The 19,859-nt window shown below is 44.2% G+C and overlaps 1 protein-coding gene across 1 annotated transcript in view; it reads right to left on the bottom strand.

Annotated features, from left to right (window-relative positions):
- FAM163B (family with sequence similarity 163 member B) overlaps positions 1-19,859 on the bottom strand; it is a 50,961-nt gene that overhangs the window by 16,453 nt on the left and 14,649 nt on the right. The window contains exon 2 of the mRNA XM_034427201.3: positions 2,128-2,242. Within this exon, the coding sequence (XP_034283092.1) occupies positions 2,128-2,220 (93 nt within the window). The 5' untranslated portion in view covers positions 2,221-2,242. The remainder of the gene's footprint in view (positions 1-2,127; positions 2,243-19,859) is intronic.

Here is a 19,859-nt window from a genome sequence, read left to right on the forward strand (position 1 = left end):
GGGCCATATGATGTTGTCTTCAGCTTTGTCCTAAGGAACTCCAAAGCTCTGCCTCAGATGCGAGTTGCAAAGGCCACAAAGAAGAGCAAGGATCTGATCATTCCAACTCATTTGTCTTTCTATCTGAAAGTATCTGGTTCCACGATTCCAGCAGAAGAACCTTAATCCAACAATACTGTAGAGATTGGTTGTCCCAAAGGTGCTTTTTCAGGAGGCAACTGGACTTTCTTGTTTTTTCTTTTTGAAGACATTTCACTTCTCATCCAAGAAGCTTCTTCAGCTCTGACAGGATGGTAGAGAATGGAAGGATTTATATTCCTTACAAATAGCTGGTCTTTTGCATCCTTAGAGCGTCCTTGAAGCACTAGGAGGTTTCTCTGTGTCCTCAGGGTGACCTGAGTGGTGCAAATGGTTCCTGTAGTCTGCCATTTTTTCTCTGGAAATCCATTCCTACTCCCACACCATTCACCTGGTGGCTCAGCAGACTAAAAGCATTGTGATTAACACCAGCTGTCTGCAATTACTGTAAGTTCGAATCTCACCAGGCTCAAGGTTGATTCAGCCTTCCATCCTTTCTAAGGTAGGTAAAATGAGGACCCAGTTTGTGGGGGCAATAAGCTGACTTTGTATAAATATACAAAAAGTATGAAGGCTTACATATTGTAAGCCGCCCTGAGTCTCCGGAGAAGGATGGCATATAAATCAATTTTTTTTTAAAAAAAGGATGTTTATCCCAAATTGTATAGCTAAAAGTCTGTAGAGATTCCCAGTCTTCCAGGTTCTGGTTATCCCAAAGGTGCTTTTTCAGGAGGCAACTGGACTTTCTTGTTTTTTTTCTTTTGAAGACATTTCGCTTCTCATCCAAGAAGCTTCTTCAGCTCTGACAGGATAATGGAAGGATTTATATTCTTTTTATACGCTGTCTGTAAAGAATATAAATCCTTCCATTCCCCACTATCCTGTCAGAGCTGAAGAAGCTTCTTGGATGAGACGCGAAACATCTTCAAAAAGAAAAAACAAAACAAGTAAGTCCAGTTGCCTCCTGAAAAAGCACCTTTGGGTTAATGCAACAAGCACTTTGAGGGTGACGTAGTGGGCCTTCTTAGCTCCAGATTATTCTGGAACTGTTTTATTTGTTTCCATTGTTTTGCCCAGCTGCAAACCTTAAGTACAAATGCAGTCTGAACAACTACCAAGTTGTCTTCCATTTCCAAGTCTGCCCCCCAAGGTCAAGGATTTGGCAATTGTCCTTCCCCCTTCGCATCTACCAACCAGAGGGACTTTCCTTTTGAGTATTCTGAGAAGCAGTTCTGTGGCTGCATAATTTTAGTGATAAAATGAAACCTCCCCCAACTGATCTGGCTCACCAGAGAGTCTTCTAAAGCAGGGCTCTCCAACTTTGGCAACTTTAAGCCAGGTGGACTTCAACTCCCAGAATTCCACCAGGCTTAAAGTTGCCAAAGCTGGAGAGCCCTGTTCTAAAGGGAGCCCCTTGTACAGACCACTGGAAGTGTCACTGGAAGAGAAGAATCTGCCTTGCACAAGTTCTTCGGCAGCTCCCCCACCTGACTAAAATGAAATGAAATAAGAGGCAGCAGGGAGGTGACTTGAGATGTTCTGCACAGAAAGGGTTTGATTTTTTTCTGATGTGGTCACTTGGCTGTGAGTGGCAGCAGCAGATGCCAATTTTCACATTCCTTAGACTGCCAGAAGTATTCCAAAGCAACTCTCACCATCAAAATCTCAACTTTTGGCAATTGTACAAGATTTTTTTGGCAGCTGGCAAGGGAAGCCTTCACTCCTCTGGCAGAGCACACGTGCAGACGGTTCCACGGGGAAAGAGCAAACTGGTGAATCAAAACTTATGATATAATAAACATGTATGAAATCACATTCCTCAGCCACCCCCCCTCTCTCTCTCACACACACACACCATTCTCTGTGAATTCCTACACAAACCTAGTCTGGTTTCTGGCCATGCAAAATCCTGGCCAGATAAAAACAGGTATCCCCCAAATCCCAAGAAAAACAACAGCACGCTTGTAACACAACAGCTCCTCCCCATCCCAGGCATAGAAGTGTAATAATAAATAATTTAAAAAACTCATGTTGTGAAGCAAAATGTACCTGGAGCCTGCAGTAGCAGAGAACAGCTATAATGCACAGTAATATGACAGTTGCTAATATTCCGCCGGTGATGACCACAGTCCCCGCGGTCATCCGACCTCTTCCCCATCAACACCTGGAAAGGAAAGCAGAAAGAAGCATGACAAAGGGACCTTCAGGGTGGAGGGATCGGGGGTGGGGCAGGGGTTGCCTGTGGCCATCAGCATACTCCTTCAGCCCCAGACTGCTCCTCCAATCACTGAAATTGCATTTCAGCAACTGCCTATGACAGGGGTGTCAAACTTGAGACCCGGGGGCCAGATCTGGCCCGTGGAGCTGCCCTAGAAACAGCAAAGGACCGGGCCATGGTTCCTCTGCCAGTGAAAACAAAGCTCGGGAAGGCCACGTGTGGCCCTCCCAAGCTCCATTTTCACTTGCAGAGGCCGTCTGCAAGGAGACCGTCACAACGGAAAACGGAGCTCAGGAGCCTGCTTTTGCTGGCAGAGCGCTTGGGTCATTACAGGCCCCCCCGACATGAGTGATGTTTAGCTGGCCCCCCAAGGTCAAACAAAAACCTGATGCGGCCCTCAATGAAATCGAGGTTGACACCCCTGGCCTAAGAGAGCTCGCATCCAGTCGGCCGCCTATGGCAAGAGCTCACTTCCGATGTTTCAGCAGTCTTGTGAAAGGTCTCGCAAACCTGCAGGCACTTTGTGTGAAAATTCCCTTCTGTGATTGCTTGCAAGAATCTGGGCCGATTCCACAACAGGGCTAGGAACCAGAAAGAGTTGGCAGTCCCACATCCCATGGCATCCGAACTGTGATCCCTTGCCCTTTCAAACCCAAGCTTGGACAGTGGCCTTTATGCTGAACTGCAAGGCCATTGTTGATTGGCTGCCACGCCCCAATCCCTGAAGCTGCTCATTTGAACTAGCCAGTCAGCAGCAAGCAGACTGGGCCCAAACTAAGCCAGACCAGACTGGGTAAAAAATAAGCCTGCAGGCCCTCATGGCAGAGAAGCCGAGGTCTTTTATTCAGATGGGGAAAGCTGTTTTCCTTACATCTCATGTTCTTACAACTTCACGGGCTTCTGAATAAAAGACTTTGGCTTCTCTGCCACGTGGCTCAACCTCTTCTGCAGCTCTTCGAAAAGTAAGTACAGTAGGAAATGGGGTGAGGAGGGCAGATCGGGCCCAGGGACTGTTGACCTGGGCCCATACAGGGCATTTCAGTCTGTTCAGTCTGTAACAGACTGAGGGAGTCCTAGGATCGCCCTGTAACAGGCCGTTCATGCTGGCAAACAGGCAAAGGAATGGTCACCAGACAGGCAGGTAGCTGGGCCACGTGGGAGGCTGGGGTGAAAGCAGGCAAGTTGGCTGGGCCGCGGGGGCCACATGGTCAAGGCAAGCGAGCGAGGGAGTGAGGGAGCCAGAGAACAGCAGCTGCTATGCCACGGCCAAGCCAGCGAGGCGAGATAAGAAGGGCCAGCCAGTGGTGTGATTAGCCGGTTCTCCGAACTGCACAAAAAATTTAACAACAGGTTTGTCCAAACCAGTCTAAACCGGCTGGAGCCCACCTCTGCATCCATGGCTCTGGACTGAATGATATAGATTAGCTGACAATGTGCTTGTTTTCCCCATTTGGTTTTCTTTTCTTCTGATTTAATATATTCTAGCTTTGATTTTAAACAAAGCTGCTGTTGAGATGGGCAGCCTTAAAAAATCTTATAAATAAATGATCTATTTCTGAATAGCCTTCTGTTAGACCAAATTATGCCAACTTGATGATGAGCCAGGGCCAATTTAATAGCTAAAATCATGACTTTAAACTTTCCAAGAATTATTTGGCATCACTGAGAAATTGGATAAGCTTTAAATACCCCCCTGCATCTCTTGGCCTAGGGGGAACGTTTCCACCACCAAGGGGAAGCCTCCCCAATTACCCCATGGGGTCCCAAATCTGAGGCTCAAGGCTCCAGGAAAGGCCATGTTTGGTGACCTACTTAAGCTGTTCATTAAACCTTTTCATGAATAAAGGCTGCTAGGCATCACAGAAGCCTTGCTGATCTTTGTAGCACAACTATCTTAGCAGTGAAAGGGCCGGGCACTGGATTCTGTGTAAAGATCCTTCTCTTTAAAATGAAGACTGTTCTTGGGCTCTTTTGAACTCTGCCAAGCCATTTGCTCAAGACCTGCAGTCAAGCCATTCATTGCTGCCCGACCACTCCAGAAGGCAAACGAGAGTGGTGCGATGGCCTAGAGGTGGAACTCTCGCCTCACAATCAGGAGGCTGTGAGTTCGATCCTAGGTAGAGGCAGGTATTTCTCTCTCTGGGCACAATGAGAATATATCTGCTGAACAAAACTCTGCATTGACGACTGGAAGGGCATCTGGCCATTAAATGCTCTGCTAGTTCCATTCAGTTGCCCAGACTTCACCCCACAAGAGGTTATGGGGTTGTTAAATGATGATGATAACTCCAGAAGCAAACAGTTTGACTCTCAGCAGAGCAACTGATAAAGCAACCCTGAACAACAAAAGGGGGGAAGTATTAATGAGCCCCAAACAACCCTCTGATTAATACTTCACAGCAGGAACCAAAGGACTCTTTTGAAATGCTGCCAATTGAAGCAAAGTCTGAGGCCCAGTTGGCAAGAGCAGTGGTTTGTGTGTCCCTTGCAGATGATCTGACTGAGGCAAGATTAGAGACTGCAACTATTTTTCATCCTGTTGTCCAAGCTGAGAAGCTGGAACTGGGGAGAGCATTCAACCCTGCCAGACTCACGTTCATCCAAGGTGCAGCCCAGGGATCTAGTTTCACAATGACTTGGCCCCAAATTCCCTTAGTGTGGTGAAGAGGAGCTGCACAATCTTCTTCCACCCTTTGCTACTGATGAATGCTGTGTGTTTCATATACCAACAAGCAGACACAATGACAACCCTGATCTCCCTGCCCACATTCAGAGTCCAGATCAAGATCAACCCCCGAATCACAGGGAGAGCCTGCCAAGGGTTTAAAGCAATTGTCTGTAAGACAAACATCTGCATGCGATGCTCAGCTTCTTGAAATGCTGCTGAAAAGATGGGGAAAGTAGTGTAATAGCACTTACACTTATACCGCTTCAGTGCTTTACAACCCTCTCTAAGCGGTTACAGAGTCAGCTTCTTGCCCCCAACAATCTGGGTCCTCCCTTTACCCACCTCGGAAGGATGGAAGGCTGAGTCAACCTTGAATTAATGAGAATCAAACTGCTGGCAGTTGGCAGAGTTAGTTGCAATACTGCATTCTAACCACTGTGCCATCAGAGCTGAGAGAGGGAGAGAGAGAGAGAGGGGGGGGGAGGGAGGGAGGGAGGGAGAGAGAGAGAGAGAGAGAGAGAGAGAGAGAGAGGTAGCCCTTAGACTTATATGCCGCTTCACAATGCTTTACAGAGTACTTTACAGAGCGCCCTCTAAGAGCTTTAGAGTCAGCATGATTTCTCTCTAATCCACCACATCACATCTCCAATCAACTTTCTCTCTCCAGAGCCAGATATTATTCTCACCAATAGGAATATTTTTATTTTCTTCCTAACAGAGTCCACCTTTTTCATATCAACCAATTGATCCATTGGCTACAACAGGAATGGACTGCCAGCTTGTTACAGCCCATGCGTCTGTTCATGGGCCAAGCAAGAGAGACTGGTCCAAAGTCACCAACCACCTAAGACAGGACTAGAATTCACCTTCTCCTGTTTCTAGCCAGGAGCCTTAATCACTAGAGCAAATTGGCTCTCTACTGAGAACATTCATGCTTGGTCAATTACACAAGAGTAGCAGATGACCTAGCGTGGGTCTCATATGCATCCACCCAGAACCTTTGAGGTATACAAAATACCCCAGACAGCAAAATAAGTTGAAATAGAAGAGGTGCAGATCTCTGACTGCATTGTGCATCCGAAGAAGTGAGTTCTGTCCAATCAAAGCAAAATCTATTCAGTTACTACATCCCAGCTTCACTACTTCACAAAGTAGCTGAAGTTTTGCCAACTGTATGCATTGGGCTCTTACAGAGGAGCTGATTGTCCCAATTCAGGTGGTGGTTCCAATCTTCCCAAGCTCTCCAGCCTAGGACCTGTGTTCAGGAACACAGGGACAGCAGGCCTCACCCTCTGGGGGCTGCTGGGGCTTGTTTAACCTGAAGCCCGAAGGAACCACCAAATGAGGTTGAAGGCTTGGGCTCTGCTAAGGGCAAGTTCTTCTCTTTACACGGAAAGATTCCTTCAAAAGATGAAGACTAGAGAAGAACAGCTTCTTTTGCTCCACAATCAGGCCATCCTCTCCTCCTCACAAGACTCTCTAGCCAAGGTAAATGGGTGGGAAATAATGTCTTTTTTCAGTTAAGCACAGCAAGAGCAAATGGGGGAAGAGAATGTACAGTAACATTTCCTGCACTGACTCTGTAGACCTGGAAGCTTGAAACTTTCTAAAGCCCAAGGGGGTGGGGGGTGGGGGGAGGATTCAGAACAGGAGACATTCCATATGGAGACATTCAAAAACAGAATTTCCTGTCTAGACTTTTGGAAAAAACAACAACCCCAGGCTCTTAATTGGGGGCTCTGCAGGCTTCCAGAGTGATTGTGCAACTCCATTGGACATTCGCTCACTGGATTTTGTTCTGGCTCTTGAAGCTAAATGGGCACCCATGTTTTCTCCCACTGTGTCATCCTTTATTGCAGGAGTGTCAAACTCAATTTCATTGGGGGCTGCATCAGCATTATGGTTGCCCACAAAGGGGGCATATGACAACTCACAGCGGCCAGGTGGGCATGGCTGGGTGTGACTGCCAGCTTGTGTGACTAAGTGGGCATGGCTGGGTGGGGTGTGGCTTGGTGGGCATGGCTGGGGGCATAACTCCTTCCATTCCCCACATCCAGTCAGAGCTGAAGAATAGAATAGAATATAATTTTTTATTGGCCAAGTGTGATTGGACACACAAGAAATTTGTCTTGGTGCATATGCTCTCAGTGTACATAAAAGAAAAGATATGTTCATCAAGAATCATAAGGTACAACACTTAATGATAGTCATAGGATACAAATAAGCAATCAGGAAACAATATCAGTATAAATTGTAAGGATACAAGCAACAAAATTACAGTCAAGTGGAAGGAGATGGGTGGTGGGAACTGTTAGGTTGGGCAAGTGAATCAGGTTAACAACAGCTCTTTATTTCAGAGTGAGAATCCAGCAAATGTGCAACAATGACAGCTCTCCTTATATATATATATATATATATTTTTTATTGAAAAAGTTTTCAAATACAAATTTTCCCCCTTTTTTCTCCCCCTCCCCCTCCCTAACCCCCCCTCCCCACCCATCCCCCCCTGTGACTTCTTCATAACCAAAAACCTAATTCATAACAGATTACTTACTCCCACCTCTAAATACTGACCTTTACTTACTAGAAATATTATTAATATTATAACATCCCCCTTTAGCCATATATTTCAAGAAAGAAAGAAAAACATTATACTATAACATTGTATAATAACTTCTAATTTAGCATAGTATTATTATAACTCCCAATTTGGCAATAATCTGCCCTTTTTCTCCTCTCCCAAATTTATATCTATATATTATTACAACAATTCAAAACCACCTTCCACTTTAAAACTATACAATAAATCCTACTTTAGCATTTAATCTTTTATATATATTAATATAACATTTCAAAGCGGCCTTCCCCATAAAACCTAATTTAACATTTATTCAACTCTATCCATTTCCTCCACTCCCCTAAATATATCACTTAAACATCCCTTTTCTTAAACTAATCAGTCTTTAAATTAGCTTATTCACCCACTTTCCTGCAAAATTGCCGTGCACAACAATTCTTAATATCTTTGATTCACTGCCCACTCTGCTTAAATATATATATATATATATATATATATATATATATATATATATATATATATATATATATATATATATATACGTATATATTCCATTATATCTAAATAGAAAAGAAAAGACAATGACTTTAAATTTATAGTCCATATAATATCTTCTTTAAAGTCTTTCCACTGGATTATTAAAACCATCATCCATAATAGGGTAACATAGCTTCCTGATGCAACAGTTTGTTCAAAATCTTCAATCATATCTGCCCCCATCAGTAATAGATATCCTCATATGTATATAAAAGTAAAAACAACCACCCGAGTGACATTATAATTATATTCCATATAGTTGTAATTGTGGCTTTCATCAGGATTTTTGATTCCCATCATCCTAGTGGGTAACAGCCAGATCTTCTGCATGCCCCAACGTAACTCTCTTGCCTTATAACTCAAGATAGTTATAATATATTTATCGATACAAAAAAATAAATAAAAAATCCAAAGTAGATAATTCAAATCCAACAGTTTAAGGCTCTTTTCACATCCCAGAATTACGGCAATGCAGAGGTCTGTCACTGTCCTCAGGATAATATTGACCAATACTTCGCCTCAGCTATCTTTTCACATATTCATTCATTTTTTAAAGTCACTGGCTTCACTGTTGCTTGATTTAGAAATTTCTATTTTTGTGCGACCTATTTCTTTTTTTTTTTCTTTTTGTGGGTTTAATTTCCATCCTGGTTTCCTTTCTACAGGTTGTGTATCAACTAATCGGTTTTCATTCTGCTTTATAAGTTGATCTTGTTGGTTTTGTTTTTGTATCTCATGTTTCTTTTTTGCCCCTTGTATATCATCTAATTGGTTTCCATACTTGTCTTTGACTTGATAAGTCATCGCGTTAGAGTCAGATGCCGCTCAAATTTATAGATAATCCAGCTGGGGTATCCAAAAGATCCAAAGGCAATTTATCTAGTGCAGTCTCTGTAGTTCGATATTTTCCCTTTATTTCCAACTCCTTCTGCTTATCCTGTATTATGCTTAAAGATGTTAAGTTCATTTTCAAAATGTTTTGATAAAATTCTTCCGCTCTTTCAACAGTATTTAGCTGGTATCTTTCTCCTTGATATCTCAGTATAATACCAACTGGGGCGTCCCACCTAAATGGGATATTTCTTTTTTTTAACTCAGTCACCAGAAAACCAAATTTCTTCCTTTCCGTTAATATCTTGGGGGGGAGTTCTTTGTAAATCCAAATCTTTCTTCCATACAATTGCAAATTAGAATTGAAGGAATTTTGCACAATGTTATTCCTAATTTCTTTATCTGTAAAATAAATCACATCTCTAGGCAATTGCCTTTGCTTTGCAATCCAGGAGTTTATTCTGTAAACTCTGTCAATCCTAGAAAACACTTCCTCAGGTTGAACCTTTAAAATCCCAGCTAGAACTTCAGAAGATATTTTCCTTAAATCATCTCTGTTATTTTCCTGCAAACCTCTCAGTCTTATCGCATATTCAGTGAAATTATATTGTACCATTAAAACCTCTCTTTCAATCCTCTGTTGCAGATTTTCTACATTGCCAGTCTTTTGATCAACCTCCATTTTAGGTTTTTCTTCTGAGCTATTATCTTGAGTATTTATCAAATCACTTTCAATTTTTTGAATTCTATTATCCAAATTATCTTGAGTTTCTTCCATTTTAGACTCTAATAACTTAGTATTTGTATCCAACTGTATCATAAATTCTGAGAAGCCATTAACCATTTTTAAATTTTTTTGCTCCAAAAAATCAAACTTAGATTTCACCAGTTCTTTAATTTCCTGCTTAAATTTTTCAAGATGCTGATTCACAATCTCATCCCTTCTTTCAATCTCCTCTAAAAGAAATTCTATTATGTTAAAATCAGGTTTCTGAGACTGGAGACTTAAAACTTGTTCCTTTCAGTTGTTAGTGGGGGAATCCCCCCCCCACTACTTGTTTGTCTGACTTTATAAGTCTCAGTGCCATGTTTCCGCCCAGGCAAGCTTAGTTAAAAAAAAGAAAAAAGACTTCTTTCCAACCAAAAGCAGTATCAGATCTCCAAGAGAAAAAAGAGAAAAAAAACACAGGAGCAAAGTTTTGTCTACAATTGTAGCCAATAATATTTATTCCGCTACATTGTAATCATAGAAAACGGAAGGACTTTCCCTTTTAGCCTCTTCTCAAGCCGCGGCAGACGCCATTTTAAAAGTTTTTTCCTTTCCTTTTTTTTCTCTTAAATAATTTTTAAAAAATAAGTAAAATACTTGCGATTCAGTATCACAGGTCCAGCTCACATTTTCTTTAATTGATCTGTTAAGTTCGCAGGCTTGCTCTTGTCACCTGGCTCTGCATGTAGCAGAGGTCTCCCAAAGCCCGGAGCAGCGGCTGGGGATATGGGGAATCTCATCCGCTCCGTCCCAAAAGTAAAAAAAAAACTTTTGGGACTATGCAGAGAGTTCTACCCACCCCAGCCGGCTCTATCTCCGTTTCCTCATGGAAACGGAGTTTTTTCGAGCCGCCATTCCGTTGTGAAGGCGGCTCTAAACAGGCAATGGAAGCTGACGATCCCGAGGGAACATCTGGCGGCGACCAGCAGCAAACCGGAAGTTCGACAGCTCTCCTTATATTGACCAATATATGCTGGCCAATCATCTTCGAGTGTTTTCCCTCCAAAATTAGATACACAAAAGGAACTATGAGAAGATTAAAGTAGTGCACACTTAGAAGCTTCTTGGATGAGAAGCAAAACATCTTCAAAGAAAAACCAGAAAGTCCAGTTGCCTCCTGAAAAAGCATTTGTGGGACTACAGGCACTTGGATGACAGTAGTGGCTACCAGACATCACAGGATGGAATTTTGGGGTTCTTAAGAGACTTGGTCAGCATTTGCCTCAGCTCCTCAGGCTGCACTGGCTGCAAAGCCTGTCCTGGACAAACTGGCATTTGTTTCAACCCTTATCTTCTTTAGATGATCTTCTGGACAATGGAATGGATCTATGAAGAACAGTTGTAGGATTTGGATTTGGCTGTCTAGGGGGGACATGATAGCAGTATTCCAGTATTTGAGGGGCTGCCACAAAGAAGAGGGGGTCAACTTATTTTCCAAAGCACCAGAGGGCAGGACAAGAAGCAATGGATGGAAACTAATCAAGGAAAGAAGCAACCTGGAATTAAGGAGAAACTTCCTAACAGTGAGGACAATTAAGCAGGGGAACAGAAGTTGCCTTCAGGTGGCAGTCACTTGTCTGAAATGGTATAGGATCTCCTGCTTGAGCAGGGGCTGGACAAGAAGGCCTCCAGGGTCCCGTCCAGCTCTATTCTGGTTGACTGAATGGCTGATGTCCGAAGGTTTGGCAATCTTCTTAAATCCCTCTCTGGGCTTACAGTCATCCATAACCTCCTCTTTGAGGCCTCAGCATTTCTGATCCATGGTGATACCACCTGCTTCAACCACAAAGAGCAAATCAGACCAAATGTCTGACATTTCAATAAAACAGCTTCCTCCTGGATTCTCTCTGACGATGTTTTAATAGGTATTCGAGATAGTGATAAATGTAGGAGGATATTCACTTTTTCTAGATACAAAGTTTGCATTTATGTCTAGAGAGAGTGTAAAGCACTATGAAGCGGTACATAAATGCTATTGCTATTAAAATTACAAAGTGAAGAAAATGTAAATGGTGTCAAATTTGTTATATTACATCCTCTTCCAAGGTCAATTAACCCTGAGAATCTCACTCTGGATTTGTTTTCTCCCCTGGCACCAGCTTTCAAAACTGGGGTTTTTGGTGGGGGCAAAGGGCACCTGTCTCAGATAAAGGCAGAAGATCCAAAACAGTTCCAGTCCTGACCCCCGAGCTACCTTACACTTACACAGCAATGATTATGCACCAGAACTTCCAATGAGAGTTTAGCAGGCTCCAGAACCACCACGAAGACTGGGCCCTTCTCACAGCAGCCCACCCTCCAATTATCCCAACATGCATCAAGTTTAGCCGAGTTAAATTCTTATTCTTATCTCTTTCCAATCCTATTTATGGGTGTATTTTGGGTTTTAGTCAGTTGCATGTTTAATGTTTTAAATATTATCTAATTCCCTTGGACTGCAAGGCGTTCAAACTGGTCAGTCCTAGAGGAAATCAACCCTGACTGCTCTTTGGAAGGCCAGATCCTGAAGATGAAACTCAAATACTTTGGTCACCTAATGAGAAGGAAGGACTCACTAGAGAAGAGCCTAATGCTGGGAAAGGTTGAGGGCAAAAGAAGAAGGGGACGACAGAGAATGAAGTGGCTGGATGTAGTCACTAAAGCAGTCGGCATGATCTTAAATGGACTCCAGAGGATGGTAGAGGACAGGGAGGCCTGGAGGAACGTGGTCCATGGGGTCGTGATGGGTCAGACATGATAACAACACATAGTCAAGAAAAAGGTATAGAATAGGTAGTACCTAGCTCAACAGTTGAGGCTGTGAGAGAGATCTGGGAGTCTTAGTGGACAATCACTTGTCCACTAAAAGGTCAATGCAGTCTTTGCATTGCATCAACAGAGGGATAGTGTCATAATCACGTGAAGTGTTAGTCCTGCTTTAGAACTGGCAAGAACACGACTGGAATACTGCATCTTGTTCTGATCACCATGATACAAAAAAGTGGAGATTAGAAAGAGTGCAGAGAAGAGCAACAAAGGGGACTTGAGGCCAAAATGTATAATTGAAGTTTTGGGAACTGGTCATATCTAGTCTAATGAAGAGAAGGACCTGAAGCAATGGAGGGAACTAATAAAGTAGAGATCCAGTCTAGAACTAAGAATATATTTCCTGACAGGGAGAACAATCAATCAGTGGAATGGCTTCCCTTCAGAAGTTGTTGCGGCTATATCACTGGAGGTTTTTAATGACTGGACAGCCATTTGTCCAGAATGGTATAGGACAGTGCCAGAGGTGGCCCTCTAGAGCCCACTCTATGGGCACGTGCGCCGTTGCCCCAGCCCATCGCATTTCTCCCACAGGGAGGAGAGAGAGAGAGGGAGGGAGGGAAAGAGAGAAATGATATTACAAAAAACATAAAAGTGCATTTAACATATTTTTCTTAGAACAATGAGCTGAACTCTGCCTTGTATATTTTAGGTAGTAAAACCTCATTATTCAGGTTAAATTGCCGTGCTGGCACTTTGCGATAAATTAAGTGGGTTTTGGGTTGTAGTTTGGGCACTCGGTCTCTAAAAGAAAAGAAAAGGAAAGGAAAGGAAAGGAAAGGAAAGGAAAGGAAAGGAAAGGAAAGGAAAGGAAAGGAAAGAAAAGAAAAGAAAAGAAAAGAAAAGAAAAGAAAAGAAAAGAAAGAAAAGAAATAAAATTATTCTTATCCTTATCCTTAAAAGGTTGGCCATCACTGGTATAGGATCTCTTGCTCAAGCAGGGGGGTTGGACTAGAAGACCTCCAAGGTCCCTTTCAACTCTATTATTCTATATTCTAATCCCCACAAAGAAAACATTAAACAATATATGTAACAATAAATTCAAGTTTTCTACTGTGGTGTGGATTGTGCAATATCTTCTCAGAAATTAAAGACTGGCCTGATAGAACAGAAGAAAAATTATTCCATCATTAGAAAGGCTAGTTGTTCTGGGATTTTCACGTATAGTAGTGAAGACTGTTTGCAGCTTCTGCCACAATCTTCAAATTACAAGAATCCTTGAGGCCATATAGTTCACCCCCTGCTTGGTGCAGGAAGCCAATTTAAAGCACCCCCACCCAGAAGGCTGTCCAACATATCTGGAGAAGGGAAGCCCCCCTATCTGAGCCCCTAGCTCCATCCTGGTTGGAAGATTGTCCTTATGTTCCTGCATGGCCAAGCACCTTCTCCAAAGAAACTCTGCACGGCTCATTTCCATCCTGCTCCAGGTTCAGACTTTTATCATTTTTTTAAAAAACCCACAGAATAATTTTTCTTCATACAGAATTTTATTTGCTAGGAGCCTGTGCAAACAAACAGCTCATTTTTTTGTCCCAAACTTTTCACCTGAAGCTGAAGAGTTGGGCAAGTTTGTTCTGAAAGGCAACAAAGAATGCCAAAAATTGCTGATTTGCCAGCCAGTCTTGATGCTTTCAGAGCATCCCTTCAATGACCTTCCATCTGCTCTGGAAGATAACCCAGGTATCGCGCTGCTGCCAAGGAGCCCATTTTCACTCAACAGAAGCCGCTTACCAATGTTTTATTAATGCCTCCAGCTATGTCTTCTCAGCCAATCCCACCCTCTCTTGATGTAACTGAAGGTTACATTTTATCAGTCAGACACCAGCTGCCAACCGATTTGGTGAACCATTTAATCTAACCAGGCACTTAAGAGGGACTTCTATAACGTAGTTTCATAATTGGTGCCATCACCACATTGTGAGAGCCAGCATCCAGCAGCACCTTATCCCACATCGGGGCTGGTTTTGCCCCCCTCCCTCCATACAGCCTGGTGATGTTGTCAAAGGGACTTAAAATAGCAGGGGCTGCTTTTTCTATGACAAGAACTTTAGGAAGGGACCTTTGCAGGAAGTCAACCCATCATGGCATGGAATTCCCCTCTGCCACAGGGCACCAATGGCCAGAAGTCTGAGCTGTATTTATTTATTTATTAAATTTATATGCCGCCCCTCTCCGGAGATTCAGGACCACAAAGAGAACTTCCTGCCAATGGCACATTTGGTAGATTGCTAATAGGTAAGTTGGGATGATTAGTTTTTTAAAATTTTGCTACTAATCAAATAAGGAAGAATTACACCCGTTCTGAATATTTGACCTCTTGTGATAACATACGCCTCTTTTTTAAGAACAAAAAATGGGCTGGTTTGATTTATCCAACCATATCTGAAATACAGTTGCCGCTGCTTAATGCAAGATCAGTCTGCAATAAGCCCCACCAGGTCCATTGTTTAATTATGGTTGCCAGGCTGACCTGGGAGGTGGGCATGGCACAGGACAGCCATGAAGAGACTTTCTTGGAAATGTTATCCACAGGGCTTCAGGTGGCATCTCCACGCAGGAGCAGTGGCACAGCTATGTTGTCCAGGGGACTCCACAGATAACTGGATGTGACACTCTGTGAAACTGGCCCCTAGCAACCAGATGGGACCACGGCCATCAGGCCAGCCTCCCTGCCTCAACATTGTGGAGTTCTCCAGGCTACCAAGGAATTTTCACTTATTGTTGAACTTGTCAAAGTTTTCATGGATTATTATTTGATTGAAGAGGCAGAGGAAATGCTTACCAAGCTAACACTCTAGACCAGTGGTCCCCAACCCCCGGTCCGCGGACCGGTGCCGGGCCGTGGAGTACCTGGCACCGGGCCGCGCAGCGGCCGGGGGACATGAACGCTGCAGCGCAAAGGCCCCTGGGCCGTGCGCAATGGGCCGTGCGCAAAAGCTCCTGGGCCGTGCCCCCACCCCTGCTCAGCGGGCCGCGGCGATAAAAAGGTTGGGGACCACTGCTCTAGACGACAGAAATAAATTTGAAATGATTTTGATAGGTTCGGGAAAAGTAGAAAAAGGAGTCTGAAAGTAACAGACTGAAATTTAACGAAGACAATAGATTCTTTTAAAGGAAACAAAAATCAATACACAGTATACAAATAGGCAACCTGGGCCCCATTAGGTCATCGCTTCAGAAATACTTGCTTACCTAAACAGAGAAACAGAAGGACAAGCAAAAAAGTGGGGGAGTGACTTCCAACTTCCTGGCAGCTTCCCCATTGAGTTTCCTTGTGGGAATCTGTCAGGAATTTTCAGAAATCTTCCTTTTTCCCTTCCTCCCTTCCCTTCCTAGACAGATAAGTGGGAGATAACTGAAAATGGGTGGGAGAGTGGGCGATAGATTGCAAGACTACCTGGGAAACTGCCACAGAAATCTGAAAATGAATATCACGTGACCGCAACGGTAACATATCAACACAGCAACAGCCAGCAGCACTAAAGCAGCCACAACTTTCCCAAATTTCATTCCCTTATGAGACACGGATCCTGGATTTTGGACACATTCTATACATTAGCCCATTTGAGATACTTTGGTTCAAAAATGGTTGACTTACGATGCACCATTTTGTCTAGCTAAAGCTCATGAGTTGTAATAGTATATAGAATGACAGATACTAGGCTTGGAAAAAAAAATACTGGCAATAACATTTGTTTAAAAAAAAAAGGGTACAGTATTGACTGCAAAGTGATCCAACACTCTTTCTGCAAGGAAAACAGAAATGTAGTTCACAGAACATTTCCCAGGTGGTAATTCCAAATCTGCTTTGGACTCCACCTTCAGTCATGTGTCCAGTTGTGTTCCAGGTTTCAGAGATATTGGTCTAGTGTTGAAGACCCCAGCCTAGAAACCAGGAGTTTGGGTGGCTGGATGACTCTGGGCCAAGTTCCTCTCTCTCAGCCAAACCCAACTCATAGCGTGGTTGTTGGGGGAAATAGGAGGGAGCAGTAGGTATTTTGTCACACCGAGTTACCTATAAAGTAACAAAGATTGGATAAAAATCTAATGGATAAATAAATAATGGGAAAGATGCAGAGAAGTTCAATGAAGATGACCAGGGACTAGAGGCCAAGTCCTATTCAGAAAACTGAAGGAGCCGAGTATATGGAGACTTGAGGAAAGAAATCCCTTCACTCTTGACTAGACTGGACTTCATGTAGTCACCCAGAACTCAAGACCTCATCGGTCTCATTTGGCCAGCCATTCATCATATGCTTTAGCCTCCATTCCCGATTGCCTTTGCTGTCCTTCTCTCTGCACTATTTCCAGAGTCTCAGCATATCTTTTATATTGCGGCAAACGAGAACTGTATGCAGTGTTCCAGGGGTGGCCACACTAGTGTAGCATAGAGCAGTACTATCACTTCTCCTGATCCTTTATTTTGTCTTATTTTATTTTCCTAAATCCTGGATCAGATTTCCAGTTTGTTTTGCCGCTATGCTGTCTATGCCAAGGAAGCCGAGCATGACTGGAATTTCAGACCTTGCAATGCTGAGTCACAGAATCTCAGATTTAAATGTGTCTCCTCCAGCTGTGCGCTTTCTCTTCCCCATCCATGCCCTCTGTAACAAGGAATCAGGTCAGGAACCCATTTCCCAGCATCCAGTGGAGGTGCACCCATCCAAAGCCTTCGAGGCACCACCCGAGGGGTAGCAATAGCAATTAGACTTATACCGCTTCACTGTGCTTTCCAGCCCTCTCTAAGCGGTTTACAGAGTCAGCCTCTTGCCCCCAACAATCTGGGTCCTCATTTGACCCACCTTGGATGGACGGAATGCTGAGTCAACCTTGAGCCTGGTGAAATTTGAACTGCCAAATTGCAGGCAGCTGACAGTCAGCGGAAGTAGCCTGCAATACTGCACTCTAACCACTGCATCACCGTGGACAGGCTAGTATTTTGGGGTCCTGCTACAAGGAAGCCCCCAGAGAAACCACCAGCTGCAGCTACTTTAACTCTCCCCCCCCCGATATTTTTATTTGTATCCCACCTTTATTATTTTTACAAATAATTTTGAGGTGATGTACACATGCAAACACACCTTCGTGGAAATGAAAAATTAAGATGGAAGAGGGCATCCTGGCTGAAATAAGGTTCATACCGCACTTTTCAGGCTTTTAGGGAGAATTCCTTAGATTTAAACACTGCACAGTGCCTTCCCTGCCTTCAGAAAGAAGCCGCAGCATCTCTTTCCACTTACAGTAATGCAGACCTTCCAGTCTGGAGGTCCAGTTGCCTCCTGAAAAAGCACCTTTGGGAGGTCCAGAGAAGGTGTCACAACTGCCTTGACCTGAACCCTAAGTGAGAATGATCTATGACTTCATTTATGAGAAAAAGAGTCTTTACTAAAGGTGAAGTGCAGTACAATAAGGCAAAACCGGATCTAAAATTTGCTTGCCAAATTCCCAAGCATAAATCCCTTTTCTCAGGATCCTCTCCCCACTCCACTCCTCCGGTTAGTCCTCGATTGTCCCATCATATTCAAACTAGATGATGTTGGAAGAGTCATCCTGGCTACATTCCTTTGGAGCAGTGGTCCTTGAATTTGAGTCTCCAGTTGGCACCTATTCAGCTTCCCTCCCCTCTATAGCTCTTGGCAGTGAAGCAAAGGTGTAAGGCGAATACGAGGTAGCAGTTCTGACAAAAGGGAGGTCTACAGGGAAGACCTCCAGAGAAGGTCTCTGGCCAAGACGACCAGGGAATCAGAAAGTGGGTCCTCTGAAGCATAATAGAAGCAAAATAGAAGCGTATCCTGAGTCCCGAGAAGAGATGGCCCTAGGGAGACTGGCTAGTCTCAGACCTCTGCTGGAAAACTCAACCGACTGGGACTACAAGTCCCAACATTTGGTTAGATGTCTACCTTGTTTTAAAGAAGACTTGAGGAAGAACCCAGGGATCAGCTCTCCCAGACCTGAGAAAGGCTGCCTGTAAAGATCAAAGCAGTGGAAACTTTATTTATTTATTTATTTATTTATTTATTTATTTATTTATTAAATTTTTATACCACCCTTCTCCCGAAGGACTCAGGGCGGTGAACAGCCAAGATTAAAATACATACAATATGAAAGTTAAAATAATTGAAAACATAATTAAATCAATTTGGCATCCCCAATTTAAAACCCCTTACCCATAAAATTAACCATTTAAAAATTTTAAGCCAGCCCAGCTTGCTGAAATAGAAATGTCTTCAGGGCCCGGCGGAAAGTACGGAGGTCCGGGATCAGTCGTATCCCTAGGGGTAGCTCGTTCCAGAGGGCAGGTGCCCCCACAGAGAAGGCTCTCCCCCTGGGGGGCTGCCAGTCGACATTTTTTGACTGACAGCACCCAGAGGAGACCCTCTCTGTGGGAGCGTATTGGCCGGTGGGAGGTTATCGGTGGCAGAAGGTGGTCTCGTAGATACCCAGGCCCTAAGGCATGGAGCGCTTTAAAGATGAGAACCAATACCTTGAAGCGCACCCGGAAGACCACCGGAAGTCAGTGCAGCTCGCGCAGGAGAGGTGTTACATGGGAGCACCATGTCGCCCCCACAATCACCCGAGTGGCCGCATTCTGGACCCGTTGGAGCCTCCGGGTGCTCCTCAAGGGGAGCCCCATGTAGAGAGCATTACAGTAGTCCAGGCGGGAAGTGATGAGGGCATGAGTGACCGTGCATAAGGAGTCCCAATCCAGAAAGGGGCGCAACTGGCGTATCAGGCGAACCTGATAAAAAGCCCCCCTGGCCACGGCCATCATATGCTCTTCTAAAGACAGCTGTGCATCCAGGAGGACGCCCAAGTTATGAGCCCTCTCCGTGGGGGCCAGCGATTCGCCCCCAATAGCCAGTGATGGCACCAGCTGGCTATATCGGGACGCCAGCAACCACAGCCACTCGGTCTTGGAGGGGTTGAGTTGGAGCCTGTTCTTCCTCATCCAGACCCACACGGCCTCCAGGCACTGGGACATCACTTCAAGGGCATCATTGGGGTGGTCTGGGGTGGAGATGTACAGCTGAGTGTCATCAGCGTACAGATGACACTTCACTCCAAAACCACGGATGATCTCACCCAGCGGCTTCACATAAATGTTGAACAGGAGAGGCGAGAGGACCGACCCTTGCGGCACCCCACAAACAAGGTGCCTTGAGGTTGACCTCTGCCCCCCTGCCAACACAGACTGCAACCAGTTGGAGAAATAGGAGGAGAACCACCATAAAACGGTGCCTCCCAGTCCCAACCCCTCCAGCCGGCGCAGCATGATATACCATGGTCGATGGTATCAAAAGCCGCTGAGAGGTCTAATAGGACCAGAACAGAGGAGCAGCCCCTGTCCCAAGCCCTCCAGAGATCATCAATCAAT

This window comes from Pantherophis guttatus, chromosome 16, assembly GCF_059756535.1.
Source record: "Pantherophis guttatus breed Tessera chromosome 16, ASM5975653v1, whole genome shotgun sequence".
Classification (NCBI taxonomy): Eukaryota; Metazoa; Chordata; class Lepidosauria; order Squamata; family Colubridae; genus Pantherophis; species Pantherophis guttatus.